Raw genomic sequence first — 13,955 nt, 5'->3', positions numbered from 1 at the left:
TTTTTCCTTGTCCAGCAGCAGGAGGACCAGTGTGAACTCTTGCCTTGAAGTGCTATGTACTGTAACACTGGTTGAAATTTATAGACTTGATAAAGCAGAGATCCTCTTCTCTTGGAAGTACTATCATCTATTGGTGAACTTGCAGCATTCGATGCAGTGGAACAAGCGTAGATAGAGGCTGTTGATGTGAGTCCTTGTAAGTAGGCCCTGTAAAATGTTTAGAAGAATATTCTACTCTGCTGGCTTCAGGGAAGATGCCAGAGGTTCAAATTTGTGAAGATTTCCTAAACTTGCTTTCTTAATTTCCATTAGTTATTTACCTGTGGTGTTGACAAAAGGGGTACGAGTGAATGAAGACAAACAAGAAATCAGGACGGATGAGATGATTAATGATCAAACTGTAATTGTTTAGGTCCATCAGGAGAAGCTATCCAGATCCATCATCAAACTCGTCAGAATATGGCAGAAATGCAGGGCAACGGGCAGCAGGATTTGACACATTCCTCTGCTGAACTGCTTGAGCTGGCTTACCATGAGGCAACTGGCAGGTGAGGTCCTCAGGAGGGATCAGAATGTTTAGACTTTGCATGAACACCCCTTTTCATTAAAGTTATATGTGTGTTAGGAAGTTCTATATATGTAAGGCAGTTATAGGCTGTGATCTGCAAGTTGAATAATATATTGTGTCAGTGCCGCATATGCAGCATGTACTTTTATTTTGAGATGTAAAGCTGTTTTGGGGAGGCTGGAGGTCGTTCACCTCTAATTTGGGGTAAGCAGTGGCTTATCACAGCTTGCAATACATGAGCAATACAATGAATCATTCACGATCATTCAAAATTGCATTATAAGAGCCTATGTCTTTAATTCTTGACTTCTTATCCCAGTAATTGTGACCTTCATCCTAGAATAGAATGTTTTTTAGCACAGGACATAGCTTTGCCTCACAGCAACCGTTGAGCAGTTTGTCTTGTCCATTCAGTCCTATCTTCCCCATGCTGTTAAGAAACATGCAGCTATGATGAACATCAGGGGTGGATTGTAAGTGAAAGTACCTGTGTTCTTAAACTAATTTGCTCTTAAAAAAAAAAACAAGCTTTTGCTGGTGTTGGGAGCTTATATTGACTGTTGGCTCTGAGAAGTGAGAAGGATCCCACTGTTGCTGGTTATAGCATGGGTGTGGGGAGGCTGGTTTTACAGTGAGAGTACTTAGATCCCTCACTTAATCTAGGCCATTTTTCAAGCTGCACAGTTCTCCAATCTCCAAATATTCTCTTACCTCTTTTTTATATGATTATTCTTTTATTGACAACATTTTGTCCTTGCTTTTCACTATACTTATTTAATATTGTTTACATTTTGGTACCTTAGGCAGCTTCAGAATTGCCTATATATATTTTTATCAATAACTTTGGTATTTCTCCCCCTTTTCTTTCTTGCATGCTTGTAGAAATTTTTGTTACCTGTTGTTTCAAGATGTCCAGGGTGAGTGAGGATCCTCTTGGTATCTTCTGCCTTTTTAAATTTTAGGGATTTTTTTTTTTCCTCTGCTGTCTTCAAGCCATCCTTCAGGAAATTGCACAGTCTAATTATTTTTTTCATGCATTTTTCTTTTGTAGGAAAATTGTTGTCCTATCTTATACTTTGTGTTATCCTTTAGAATACTGTAATCCCTTTGTGTGTTGCGTAATTTTGATATTATATCATCCTCAAGTCTTTGTTCCATAGTTCTACAGTAAATAAGATGATTGCCTTCTCATTATTTCATAAGAACATCATAGTGTTAAAATTTCTGGTCTTAACACCAATGTCTTCTGCTGTCATGTTCTTGATAATTCTCTGAATCTTTTTGTGGTCACTGCTGATGACATACTCACCCAAAGCAATTTGCTCGCTCTGGAATGCTGGTTTTCTAGACCATGAAATCAGATTGAGTAAGTTAGTTTTGTTTTTCTCATGGGAGATGTATGAGTTCTCCACCATCCTGTGAATATAGTGCACTGGTTATTGCTAGAGGCAAAGAGCACAACAATATGGATAGATAGTAATAGGCACAAAAAGCAGGACTGAAAAAGCTGTAGCAATATTCCCTATCTCTGCAATTATCATTAGGAACATGGTTGCAAAGGCTCAGCTGAGATGGCAGGCTGATTACTTGTTATTTGTTGTGTCAGTTCTTATTAAAAGTATGGAATGGCGTGAGTGTGGAAAAGTATTTGTGTTAAAATACAGGCTGCTTTGTTTTTCTCTAGACATACCAGTTCTCGGCATCCAGGTGACAGTGCTTCCTTCCTGGGCTTCAGTGGAACAGAAGAGTATTCAAACGGTCTGGCTGGCAGCAATGGTGCAGGTAACAAAACAGTGACTGAGCATGGTGTTGGGAGACAGAGCTCTTATTAACAGTGACATATGTAAAGCAGCAGGCCTGTCATGCATGGTAAATTCTAGGATGTAGTGTTTTCTAGCATTTCTTGTTGTCTAACAAAGCACTTTCTTCAGATTTTAAGCTCTTTGAACATGGCACTGTTTATACCAGATGTTATGGACACTGCCCAAAATATTTAATCACATTTTAAAGGGAAGACACATGTTTGTGCTTTCAGTTGAAGATTAATGTTCTTTCTTACTCTTACCAAGGCCTGGATCAGTAGAAATTCTTAATATTTCTTTTGAATCCTGTAAGTGGAACAATATGCCACACTAGCATTCTGTTATGATTTTTCAGCCTACCTTCTGATTTTATGGATGTGCTTTTTAGGTAGGACACATGGAAAAGAATTTTGATCTTTTGTAATTTAACATTCAAGACTTCTGTTCTTTTTTCAAAACCAATTTGAAGAATTTTTTATTTTTTTTTAAATTCACCCTTTAATTTATATTTGGATGAAAACCATGTTTTTCCCCTCCACTCACACTTTGCAGAGCTATAAAGCTTTTTTTTTTTTAGCAGAGTTAGCTTTCGTGTGTGTCTTGTCTTGTTTTCACGTAGTTGTATTAAAAGTAATTTCTGTTTCATTGTTTCCTTCTGTGGGTTTTGTTTGAATACATTTCATTTCCATGCTTTACTTTTTCTGCCTTCCAGATGGCAGTTGCCAGAGCAAAGTCTAAACTGTATTTCAGCTGCTGGATATAATTTGCACAACATAGATGTAGAGCATATCCTGGCAATAAACATACTTGCATTTTATAGAAGTCTTTCACGTCTGTAGTTTGGATATAAATCATGTATATGGTGGAAGTTGTTCTGTGTCTGTCTTGGTGCAAGTTGTTATGAGCACCTTCCCTGACTAAACTCCCTCAGCCATCTGTAGCTGCCATAGTGTGACTCAGTGATCTGACTTATGTTTCTCCCTTATGGTTTGAGTCACATATGAAATGGAACAGGTTTTTTTATTTCCAAAAATATGATTTCTCAGTGAATCTCATTGGCTCTTCTCTGCTGCCCACAGCGTGTTTTGCTGCAACATGTGCTTCAGAGTGAAAAATTACTGCATCTATTTACACTGACATTCTGTGTGCTGTCTCTATTGTCCAGCAGATGGTAGATGGTAGTTCAGAGCAAATAAATCTTGTTGCAATTCCATAACTAGATGGCAGGTGGCATTAGTGGAGTTAGCGAAAGATGAACGGCAATTTGAGCCATTTCCTCTGCTGTTTTACTGGTGTCATCATGGAAGCAGATAACCATCCTTTCTGTTAGTAAATGCTATTTAGAATAACAGGTATGGTGTTGATATCAATTTCCTGGATAAATCTATAAAAGTCAGTTTTATAGAAATAGCTCCTTTAAATGTTTAGAGGCCTCCCAAAGTTTGTGTTTTGATAAAAAGCTTTTCACATCAGCTATTTTTCTTGTCTTCTCAGCTGCTCATTTCCTCTTTTGTGCCACAACAGCTGTTTATACAGCTACATGGTGAAGCAGCTCAGGGAACCAATCCAACTGAAGAGTAACTTGGGTTTTTCTTTGTTGGATGGCTTGCTTGACTGTAATTGTACAAATATTGATGCAAATACAGCAGAAAAATGTGTAATTCTGTGCTTTAAGAAGTTATTCTTCTCTAACTCATCTCTTGTTCATAAAACAAGGAAAACCAATCAAAATCATTATGGTTTTGGGTTCTGAATATATTTAAAAGTTCTTTAGCTTCTGTGACTGAGATTAGCAAGTTGCTTTTTTATGGCTTCTCCTTTTCAAGATGTTACACCATTTGGGGAAGGTTGTTTTTTGCTTGTTTTAACCACTGAACATTTCTGATGAGATGTTCAATTTCTGTCCAAGATGTCTTTTTTCTCATTAGTTGCCTTTGTGTTCTTTTTTGCTGTTCAGAACCCTGAGCTCTTTAAAGGCAGTGAAATATAATATTTTTAAAATTTATGCATGTTCTTTATTTTTGTTTGAAACGAAAGTAAAGTGCATAGCTGCTTAAAATAAAATACATATTTTTCTTTCTTGTAGGGATGAACCTCAAGCCTCAGAATAAGGATTCATTGGAAGATGCTGTCTCTAATTCTCCAGATCCAAGTAAGAAGGAGGAAGGTTTGGAAAAGAGTTTTCATAGGTGTAAAGATAAGGAGAGAAAGGATGTGGACGTTTATAGAAACATAAGGAGGTGGTAGGCAAGAAACTGAGGAACCTTCTTACCTTTTGGCAGGATTTTATTTTGCCCTGCAGTAATTGTCAGGATCTCTCTACATTGTATGTCTCACTGATTGCAGTTCTACATTTCTTAAGAATATATGAAACCAGTTGTCATAGTATATGTGAAATTCTTTTCTTACCAAACACTATTGGGCAAAAAGATAAACCTGCTGAACTCTTATCTGCCTGTCATTATGGAAAGCTTGATTGACACCAGCTAATTGAAGCAGAAGTAGTACAGTCAGTTCTGAATTTGGTACCATTCACTCAGAAATATGCACCTTCATCTAACACAGAAACAAGCGTGTGACACTTTACAGCAGTCCTGTATAATACTTTAGTGCAGTGCTCTTCCAATTAATGTTAACATCTTTATAGTAAAATAACTGGGTAAGACCTCTGTGAGAAGAAGTTAAGAATTAGCAGTTAGCCAAGTGCCTTGTTACAGATTGTCTGAGGCAAGTTAAAATATAGTGAAATAGTGAACTGAAGATTTGGTATAGTTTAGTTAGCCTTTGCTTTTAAATGTCTAATTTTCAAGTTTTCTGTTTTTTTTTTGTAATTTTGAATCAGCAACATAATTCTAGAAAAGTGTGGAAAAGGATTGTTTTTCAAGTTACTATTTTTCTGGTCTTCCGATTCCCTCTGTCTTCTGGTTTTATAACTGTAGAAATATTCCCTTTTCCATTGTTGTATTATTCCGGAAAGAGGCTGGTCTGTCATTCTCTCTCTGCTCATCCCCAGCTCCTTCTGCAATTTTCTAGGATGCAAAGCTGGTCTGATTTTCTTGTTCAGACTTGGAATGTTCATCTTTTTTATTAATAATGTGTAAATGCACCTGACTTGCTGTAATTTTGGCAGAGCAGTGGCTATGTTGGTTCTAGCTTTCAATCAACAGAAAATGAAATGCATTAACTTTGAGTGCTGTTTGCATGATGGGATTGAATTAGCATGTGCACTGCATTGTTTAACAAACTCTGTCTCTTTCTCTCCCTCCCTTTTTCCTGTCTTACTTTCCTTTTTCCTTCCCACTCCGCCTCCTTTTTGTCCCTGTTGTCTTTATGCCAACTCCGTACTTGTCCTTCATTCTTTCTAACATTCCACTTCACACGTTATTTTCATCTCCCTCTGCACCCTGTTTTTTCATGGGTGACCATATATGCCCCCATTGTCTTCCCCCAATGATGCAACGAGGCAGTTCTGACACTGTCTGCTCCCCCCGTAGTGCCAGGCTTCTGTTGTACAGTTGGAGTGGATTGGAAATCTCTCACTACTCCGGCATGTCTCCCTCTTACCACGGACTACTTCCCCGACCGTCAGAGTCTGCAGAATGATTACACCGAGGGTTGTTACGATCTCCTTCCAGAGGCTGACATTGACAGGTTTGGCCAGCGCTTTTTTTATGAAGTATCTTGCATTGAGTCAGAAGTGCTTAAGGTGCGGTTGATAGGAGAGAAATACTTTGAAGTTTATACGAGGGAAAGATGAGTTGCTAACATAACTGGCAGCAGAACACTTAGATTTTTCTCATTTCAGTGGTAACTTTGCACCTTTTCTGATGTTACCATATGACAGTATTATGTTCTATATCTTGTTAGAGATAGTTTATGTACAAAACTTTACTTCTCTTTTCATGCTCTGTTGTATTTTAATAAAAAAAAATCAACCTGGAGCTATCATCTTTGTTAATCTGTTTTCTGTGAAGTATTTTGGAAACTGAATGAACAAATGCACATGTACTTATAGTACTTAAGGTGTTTATCTCCACTTTCAGGGATATTTAGTTTAAAGAATCTTGGAGGAAAATAGCGTTAGTGGGATAAATATAATTTCTTGGCTTCTGTTGGAGGTCTCTGGTAACTGTTTTTCAACTGGTATTTTTTTTTCTTCCCTGAAGCTGTTTTATCTTTTTAAACATCTTTCAAATTTTCCATGATTTTTAAGACATCATAAAGATTTGTGCATGTTGCTGGTTTGGGGAAACGAAACAAAATATTAGGGTGATTGAAGCACGTAGGAAATAGTAAGATTAAAGACAAAACAGAAAAAAGAAATGTCCCTTTGTAGCAGGAGGGCAAATTTCAAGAGAGGAAGTAGTTGTAAGAGCATGGCATAGTGATGTCAAGTCTCTCCTCATGCTAGCTGTTGGTGTTTGAACTGTCTTTTAATCTCTCTCAGCTCCAGACTTCCCGCTGTGGGAGAGGATGGAGTGTTGCCTGCACACCCGCAGTCCTGAGCTGTGCTGAGCATTTACGAACTGCACTGAGATTCTCTGTAAAGTGCTGTAAAAGTGATCAGTGATGTATTTATTGGAAGTTTAACACCGGTTGTAAGCAAATCTTTTGGACTTTGTGTCTGTTACTGGTTTAAAAACTGCTTTCAAAGGCATTAATAACTATTGTCATACAGCTCATCATCACCTGTTTTAAACAGAGGAGTACCCACCCATTATTCTCTCCTCTTCCTGCAGGTTGGTTTTCACAGACAGAGGGCTTCACTTGCACAGGGCCCAGGGCAGGGATAAATTCTCAATTAGGAAATACAGAGCTAAGAATAGGTGTGTGGTCAGCTTCCTTATTCTAGTCTCCTTCTTAACCTTTGTGTTCAGGAGAGATGAGGAAGGAGTGCAGATGACAGCCCAACAGGTGTTTGAGGAGTTCATTTGTCAGCGTCTCATGCAAGGCTATCAAATTATTGTGCAATCCAAACCACAGAAACCAGCCACAACTGTGCCACCCCCACTCAGCAGCAGTCCCCTTTATAGTCGAGGTGAGTGACTTGGGATTAAGAAATAAGTCTGTCATCTTTCTGTCCTTCTGCCAATGTCAGTAACCTCCATGACTCAGGCATAGATGCTCATTGAAGCCTTTGGTGGCAGAGAGCCTGATCTGGGCTCAGCACAAACAACTGAGCTGCACCATGAAGGAACAGCTGCAGGGTTTTTGAAATGTAGTAAGAAATTGGCCTCATATTCATGATGGGGAACCCAAATTAAATATGTCTTGAGTGCAGTTTGGGTGAACACATCTTAAACACAATTCACGTGGTGACTGCAGGGCAGGCACTTCTCTGTTGGAAGACGGACCCAAATCTCCAAAATATGTGTATCTGAAAGTTAATATAGAAGCGTTTTCCGAACATTAAAATATCTGTGAAAGCAGTGTCAGGTAGGCAAGTAAAGCTTTATTGTCCATGAGTCAGCTAAACCTAGTTAAACAAACCTAGTTAAACTGCAGAGGACTGGGAGTGTGGGGTGAGATGGTCTCACATTCAGTTGAAGGAATCTGGTTTACTGTTTGACTTCAGACTTTTTCTGGGTATTTTCCAGACAAGTAAGAGTGATTCAGTGCTTATAGGGCAGAGAATACACACAGTTGGGATGTAGTTGTTGTTCATTGGTTTGGGAATGAGCAGAAAGGCTTCTTTTGTAGTGGTTAGTTCCAGGAATGAAGGACAGAGAGGAAGGAAGAGTGGACCTGAGCTCCCATTGTAGCCACCAGTTTCTCAACACTTTGTGTTGTCTGTTCTCTGCTTGGCCTGCCCAGAGAAGATCTGTATTGGTGGTGTATGAATTGTGAATGCCTTTCTTCAGTTGTAATATTAGCAAATCTTATTAACTGTAAGAACAGAAGGCTCGTTGTGGACATGTCCCTTAAAAATGTGGACTGAAAGATGGCTTTTAGTTTGAGTTCAGAAACCTGGTTCTGGAGTCTCTTTCTATAGGTACAGTTTGTTGACAAAGTTTTGACTAGTCCAGTAAGCTAAAAGGCTGTGTGTTTTGCTTCTTACAACTAGGTCTCGTATCAAGAAATCGGCCTGAGGAAGAAGACCAGTACTGGCTGAGCATGGGCCGTACTTTCCACAAAGTAACATTAAAAGACAAAATAATTACTGTGACTCGATACCTGCCAAAGTGAGTATCTCTTTGGTTGAGCAGTTTGTTAATGTTCAGATGAAGGTGCTTTTCCAGCTGCCTGGACTTGAAATAATGTAATGTAGAGACTTCTCCCTCTTTAGAAGAAAGAGCAACACTGTCATTGATAAGGCTGATGTAAAGGTTTGTGTTGTCTTTTTTAGGTATCCATATGAATCTGCTCAGATAAACTACACTTACAGCTTGTGCCCCTCACACTCTGACTCGGAATTTGTCTCTTGCTGGGTAGAATTTTCCCACGAGAGACTGGAAGAGTACAAGTGGAATTACTTGGATCAGTATATCTGCTCTGCTGGTTCGGAGGATTTCAGGTGAGGTTTCTTTTTCCATCCAGGCTGTTCTGTGTCCTAATTTCCTCTTTTCCATTTTGACCTAAAATTTTTTCAACGAGCTCAACCTACAAATGCTCAGTACTCCAGGGAGAGTAACTGGCCTGCTTTCACGTGTGCGCAGCTAACAGCTCTTACCTCTGTAGGAGTCTTACTCAGTGCTGCTTTTGCATTATCCAATCTTTGATGCAAACTCTGGATAGCAAAATTCAGCACAAACCTTTTTTTCTTTGATACAAATGCAAAGAAATATGGGGGCATTTTGTACCGTGCAGATGTTTTTCTTGGCTGCTTACTCATTTCTGGATCTGACTCAAAACTTCCATTTAGTTTTGAATCTGATGGACACTTGCTTTAATCCTAGGCCTAGCTTAACTGAAGCCCTACTTGTAAGCCGTATGGAGCAGGTCTTCTCATTAGTGGGACGTCTCCACTAGTGTCAATAGCTTTTTTGATATCTTCTCTGAGTGAGACCAGTGTTTGTGTCTGTTTCTTTTTGGTTCTCAACCAAAACGCTTGCTGTTCTAACATTATACCTCTGACATTCCTTTTTCTTTGCTTGTTTTTGGAGGAAAAGCCTTTGTAGCCTACCTTTTACAGAAAATAAAATATATTCCCATGATACAGTTATTCTGAAGATGGCCTTGTTTTCTCTTCTTGTTCACATTTTCTTTGATGTGTTGCAGTACTTCCCAGTGGTATTCATTTTGCTGACCACTCCATTGCATGTCTGCCTCTTCTCACATGGGGAACAGCAGAATGAGATGTTTACTATACTTGCTGAAATACACAGCTGATAGATAGATATTTCACTTACTGTAAAATCCTTCATTAGAAGGTGTACTGAACTATCGTGTCTTCCATGTTCCTTCCTTCAGCCTCATCGAATCACTGAAATTTTGGAGGACTCGCTTTCTCCTTCTGCCTGCCTGCATCAGCGCCACAAAGCGCATTATGGAAGGAGAAGTGCACTGTGATGTGTACGGAGACAAGCCCCGTTCTGATGAGGAAGAGTGGCAGCTCCTAGATGGATTCATTCGCTTTGTGGAAGGTTTGAACCGCATTCGTCGACGCCATCGATCTGATCGAATGATTCGAGTGAGTCAACTTTTAGTTGGGTGAGAAGCTGAAGGCACCTTTGTCTTCTTTGTCATCCTTCGAGGTTTTTCTGCACAATTTAATGAAGCATTAGCAGAGATACCTGAGACAACCCTAAGCAAGTTGGGGTAAATGTGCGTGTATAATGTGTGCACCTGGATATACAGCACAGTGCCATGCTGACTGATGTACTATTTCAAATCTGAAATAGTATGGCCATATTAGCACTTTGCTGCTACTGAACTAATTAAATTAATTACACTTGTCAGGAATGGGTATATCATGCTGCTGTGACTGGAACCAGAATTGGAACTCAGTGAGTTCCTTCTCACTCAGTGAGAAGCCAGCCTCTTCTGCACAGCATACCTGTGCCTTACCCAGCTGGTCTGCCCTTAGCACAAACCTGGTGCCATCTTTTTGCAAGCATGCATCGCTTTGTGCAGTGGTTGTGGTTAGTCTGAACACATTGCAGATTGTGATGCAGATCATTGGTGAAAAGAGATGTGTGAGGGAGTGAAGCTGGTAACTTCTAGCTGAATTGGCTGTGTGCTGCAGACTCAGGAAAAGGATAGTGAAAAGAGAACCATATGGGTGAGTTCTTGATAAACAGTAGTTTTAAGAGGATCAGGTGAAACGGGTTAGTGTGTATCAAATTCATTTCAAAATCACACAGTGAATGGGATGATTTATTTCAGAGCAAAGCCATCTTATTACCAGAACAATATCTGCTTTATTTTGATAACAGCATCCATACAAAACACCAGACTGTTCTGTTTCTTGTGCACCTGCGGTTAGCTCCCTTTTTAAAGTTTTCCTAATAAACCTCTGCTGATGTGACGTGTTGTGTTCTTGCTTATTGGTTAAGCCTAGTTTGACTAAGTCTGTGATGTTATTTTTCCTTTGTTAGAAAGGGTCTGCCATGAAAGGCTTGCAGATTGCTGGTCCAATTCCCACCCACTCTCTGGAGCAGTCTGGGCCTCCCATTGGGAAGAAAGGAACCTCAGCCCTCTCTGCTCTGCTGGAGATGGAAGCCAGTCAGAAGTGAGTCTGTACAATAAGGCTGTGTGAAGAGCTCTAGAATATCCTTTCTGCATATCTTCCACCTGATCTGACTAAGGCAGACTGGGGGAACTTTGTGTTGAAAAAGGGGGTGGGGGATCTTGCTTCTTCACTAACCTTGTGGTAGAGGTGGGGGCATACTGTGCTTTTCCAGCTACTTCATTCTGTTTCCATGATAGAACGATTACCAGAGACTGGAAAGGAACAAGGTGACTATAGAAGTTCATGTCTAGTAATTTAGAAGGAGCTCCTTTGTATGTAGCATCTCAGTCCATCACATATGTCATCCATTTCTGATTTGCTGTTACAATCATATCCGTATAAGAGCTTAACTGGAATATGTGTGCACAGCATCGGTACAGCAGGCTCAATATAAACATTTGGCAATGAATTTAGCCTAAAGAAAATATCTTCTGTGCACTGATGACAGTTATTGAAATGCCTGTGAAACTTCTGAGGTTCTTTTTCAGTATGGATCTAGAACAGTCCAAAGAAACTCAGAGTACTAATATCAGATGTGCTGAAAACACAATTTAAAACATTGTTGCTAAGACTTTAATAAATTTAATGGTAAGAAAACTGAGTAAGTTCAAGGGTTTGTGTTTATGTGGAGTAAGCAGTACTTAAAAAACATCGGATTGGCTTCGTGCTTCAAAGTGTAGTGAAGCAAATGGCTAAAAATACAGTAATACCCCTCTGCAACAGTTGCCTTCAGGCAGAAGTTGACGATGTGTGAACAAACTCTTTATTTCTGCCTTTGGTTTAGGACTCTGGGGGAGCAGCAAGCAGCAATGCTTTCTGGAAAAAGCTCAGGTCAGCCTTCGGATAGTGGGAGCATTGCTATCACACCAACCTATATGGACAGCCCTCGTAAGGTAAAGACTCTGGTCTTTATTTAGCAACTATTTTTACATAAGATTTTCTCAAATAATAGAGAGAATATGTCTATCTTTCACCATATTTTACTCTCAAATCCAGCAAGGACTGGTACCGTGCCTTTGTGTGTGAAGTCATAAAGAGAAGTTGGGGCACAACCATCCTTCAGTTCTTCATCACTGATGGAATTCCTGGGATACTATCTCAGCATTTGCTTATGCTTTGCTAAATTAAATGGTATTTGTTAATTAGTCTATTTCTTTTTCTGGCAGCACACATCATTTCAGTCAGGGTTTCATTTTAGATTAAGTAGTACAGTGCAGCCTGTATCTACATGGTGGCTTTCTTTGAGAGCAGAATTAAGCTCTAGACCATGACTGTTGAAGCTCCAGTGGAATTTTAACAGCAGAAACTCCAATCACTTGCTTTTGTTTAGAGGGAAGGATGTGTTCCTGGGCTATGAATTAGATGTCGTGCGTTCACTGGCTGGGCTCCAGGCTGGAGAAGACTGTCTTCCTGGAGCTTTCTTCAGTCGCTTAAAGAAAAGGCTGTGCTATTTCTCAGCCTTCCTGGCAACTGTCTTGAAAGGCAAAACTCCACCTCCCAAGTCCAACCAGAAATTATTGATAGTTTTTCTGTATTATGGTGTGGAGGTCTTTTCAGCAAGAGTAACAAGGAACTGAATGAAGATACTACACTTAAAAGTATGACCAATCTTTGGGTACAACAACTGACGTATTGCAAAGGAAAAGTACTCAGATTCCCTGCTATCAACTGTCTAGACACTTAACAATCTCAGTATTTTTCTCTAGCATCTAGTGTTTCAACCTCCAACCTTTTGTACCACCACCAGGGACAAGTGTTGCCATATTCTGGAGACTGGGATACTGGTAGTTGAAAAGATAGAGTAACTGCAGTCATCTTATAATAGGCACTATTTGTTGAATGAGTGTGTTTCCAAAACACAGGTGAGATCAGTAGCAGGTCATCTTTGACTTGGAAAAAGTAGGTGCAGAAATTGACTTTAGAGACATGTTTGCAAACTTCCAGATCATAATTCAGGCTTTGAATTTTCCTCTTCTGCCATTTTGGAAAATCATCTTCATCAAACTTCCCTCTTTAAATACAGAAATTTTAAGTGTCTCTTTCTACCACTAAAACTGGTGAAAATTCCATATAGGACACAGGACAGAAGGAATGCTATCTGGAGTTGTTCTGCACTGCAGAGGAAAAAAAGTCAAAATTGTCTTTCTTAGCAATGTCTGGAAGTACTGGCATATTAGCATGCTAGAAACAATGTAGCAGGTCTTGTGCTATTAGTAAATGCTATTGAAAAAAATGCTATTTCCTCTAATTTTAAAAGTAACTGTGTTCAGAAACTTCTCTGAAGGGGTAACTGTACAATCTGTTTGAGTGCATTATTAATTGAAAGCTTTCACACTGTTGTAGTAAACACTCCTGTAAGTATTTACACATAAGGACTTGGAGGGAAGCAGTTGTGGTCTCCAAACTGATGGCTCTCACTTGTTGGAAAGGTTCCAGTGAACAGGTACCCTTGTCAGGCAACTTTTTGCTCACTTGGAAACATCAACAAGTGTGTGTCTTGTGCGCCCAGGGCACACAATCCTCTTAGGGCCCATCAGAATGGGTATGCCTATTTGCTGTCTGGAGACTTGCAGTCCAAACACTGACAAAGTGTCGCAGCTGTGTGCTCTGTCAGCAGCCAGGGGAGCAAGGGCTTTTCGGAGATGCTGTTCAGTGTTGGAGTTGTTCCAAAGCAAAACTGAGCCACTGGCTCCACCTTGTCTCTGTTTCAGAGTAGAACTGACCAGTCACTTCAGCCAGTTACTGGGCAATACATAGTGATTTAATTCAGTAAGTTGGCTTGATGCATAATCTGTTTGGGGAGTCTTGCCCTAATGGATACAGGTTGCCTGGCTCTATTTCCGCACTGTGTAAATTGCCAGCTGTGTAACCGTGGCATATGTACCAGGGTAAGCATCCTCTTAACTGCAAGCTA

General features: G+C 39.7%; 1 protein-coding gene across 12 annotated transcripts in view; it reads left to right on the top strand.

Annotated features, from left to right (window-relative positions):
• DEPDC5 (DEP domain containing 5, GATOR1 subcomplex subunit) overlaps positions 1–13,955 on the top strand; it is a 45,947-nt gene that overhangs the window by 17,246 nt on the left and 14,746 nt on the right. For 6 of the 12 annotated variants that reach the window (XM_080559976.1, XM_080559979.1, XM_080559980.1 and 3 more), the window contains 10 exons: positions 413–548; positions 2,253–2,350; positions 4,457–4,522; positions 5,838–6,021; positions 7,248–7,408; positions 8,435–8,552; positions 8,717–8,884; positions 9,781–10,000; positions 10,908–11,041; positions 11,826–11,934. In XM_080559976.1, the coding sequence (XP_080416102.1) occupies positions 413–548; positions 2,253–2,350; positions 4,457–4,522; positions 5,838–6,021; positions 7,248–7,408; positions 8,435–8,552; positions 8,717–8,884; positions 9,781–10,000; positions 10,908–11,041; positions 11,826–11,934 (1,394 nt within the window). Of the gene's footprint in view, positions 1–412; positions 549–2,252; positions 2,351–4,456; positions 4,523–5,837; positions 6,022–7,247; positions 7,409–8,434; positions 8,553–8,716; positions 8,885–9,780; positions 10,021–10,907; positions 11,042–11,825; positions 11,935–13,955 lie in introns of all 12 variants that reach the window. The other 6 variants (XM_080559978.1, XM_080559985.1, XM_080559982.1 and 3 more) reach the window with 2 other exon arrangements.

This window comes from Anser brachyrhynchus, assembly GCF_964034855.1.
Source record: "Anser brachyrhynchus genome assembly, chromosome: 17".
NCBI classification, from domain to species: domain Eukaryota; kingdom Metazoa; phylum Chordata; class Aves; order Anseriformes; family Anatidae; genus Anser; species Anser brachyrhynchus.
The sequence above is the reverse complement of the archived record's forward strand: the minus strand, read 5'-3'. Positions and strand labels throughout refer to the sequence as shown.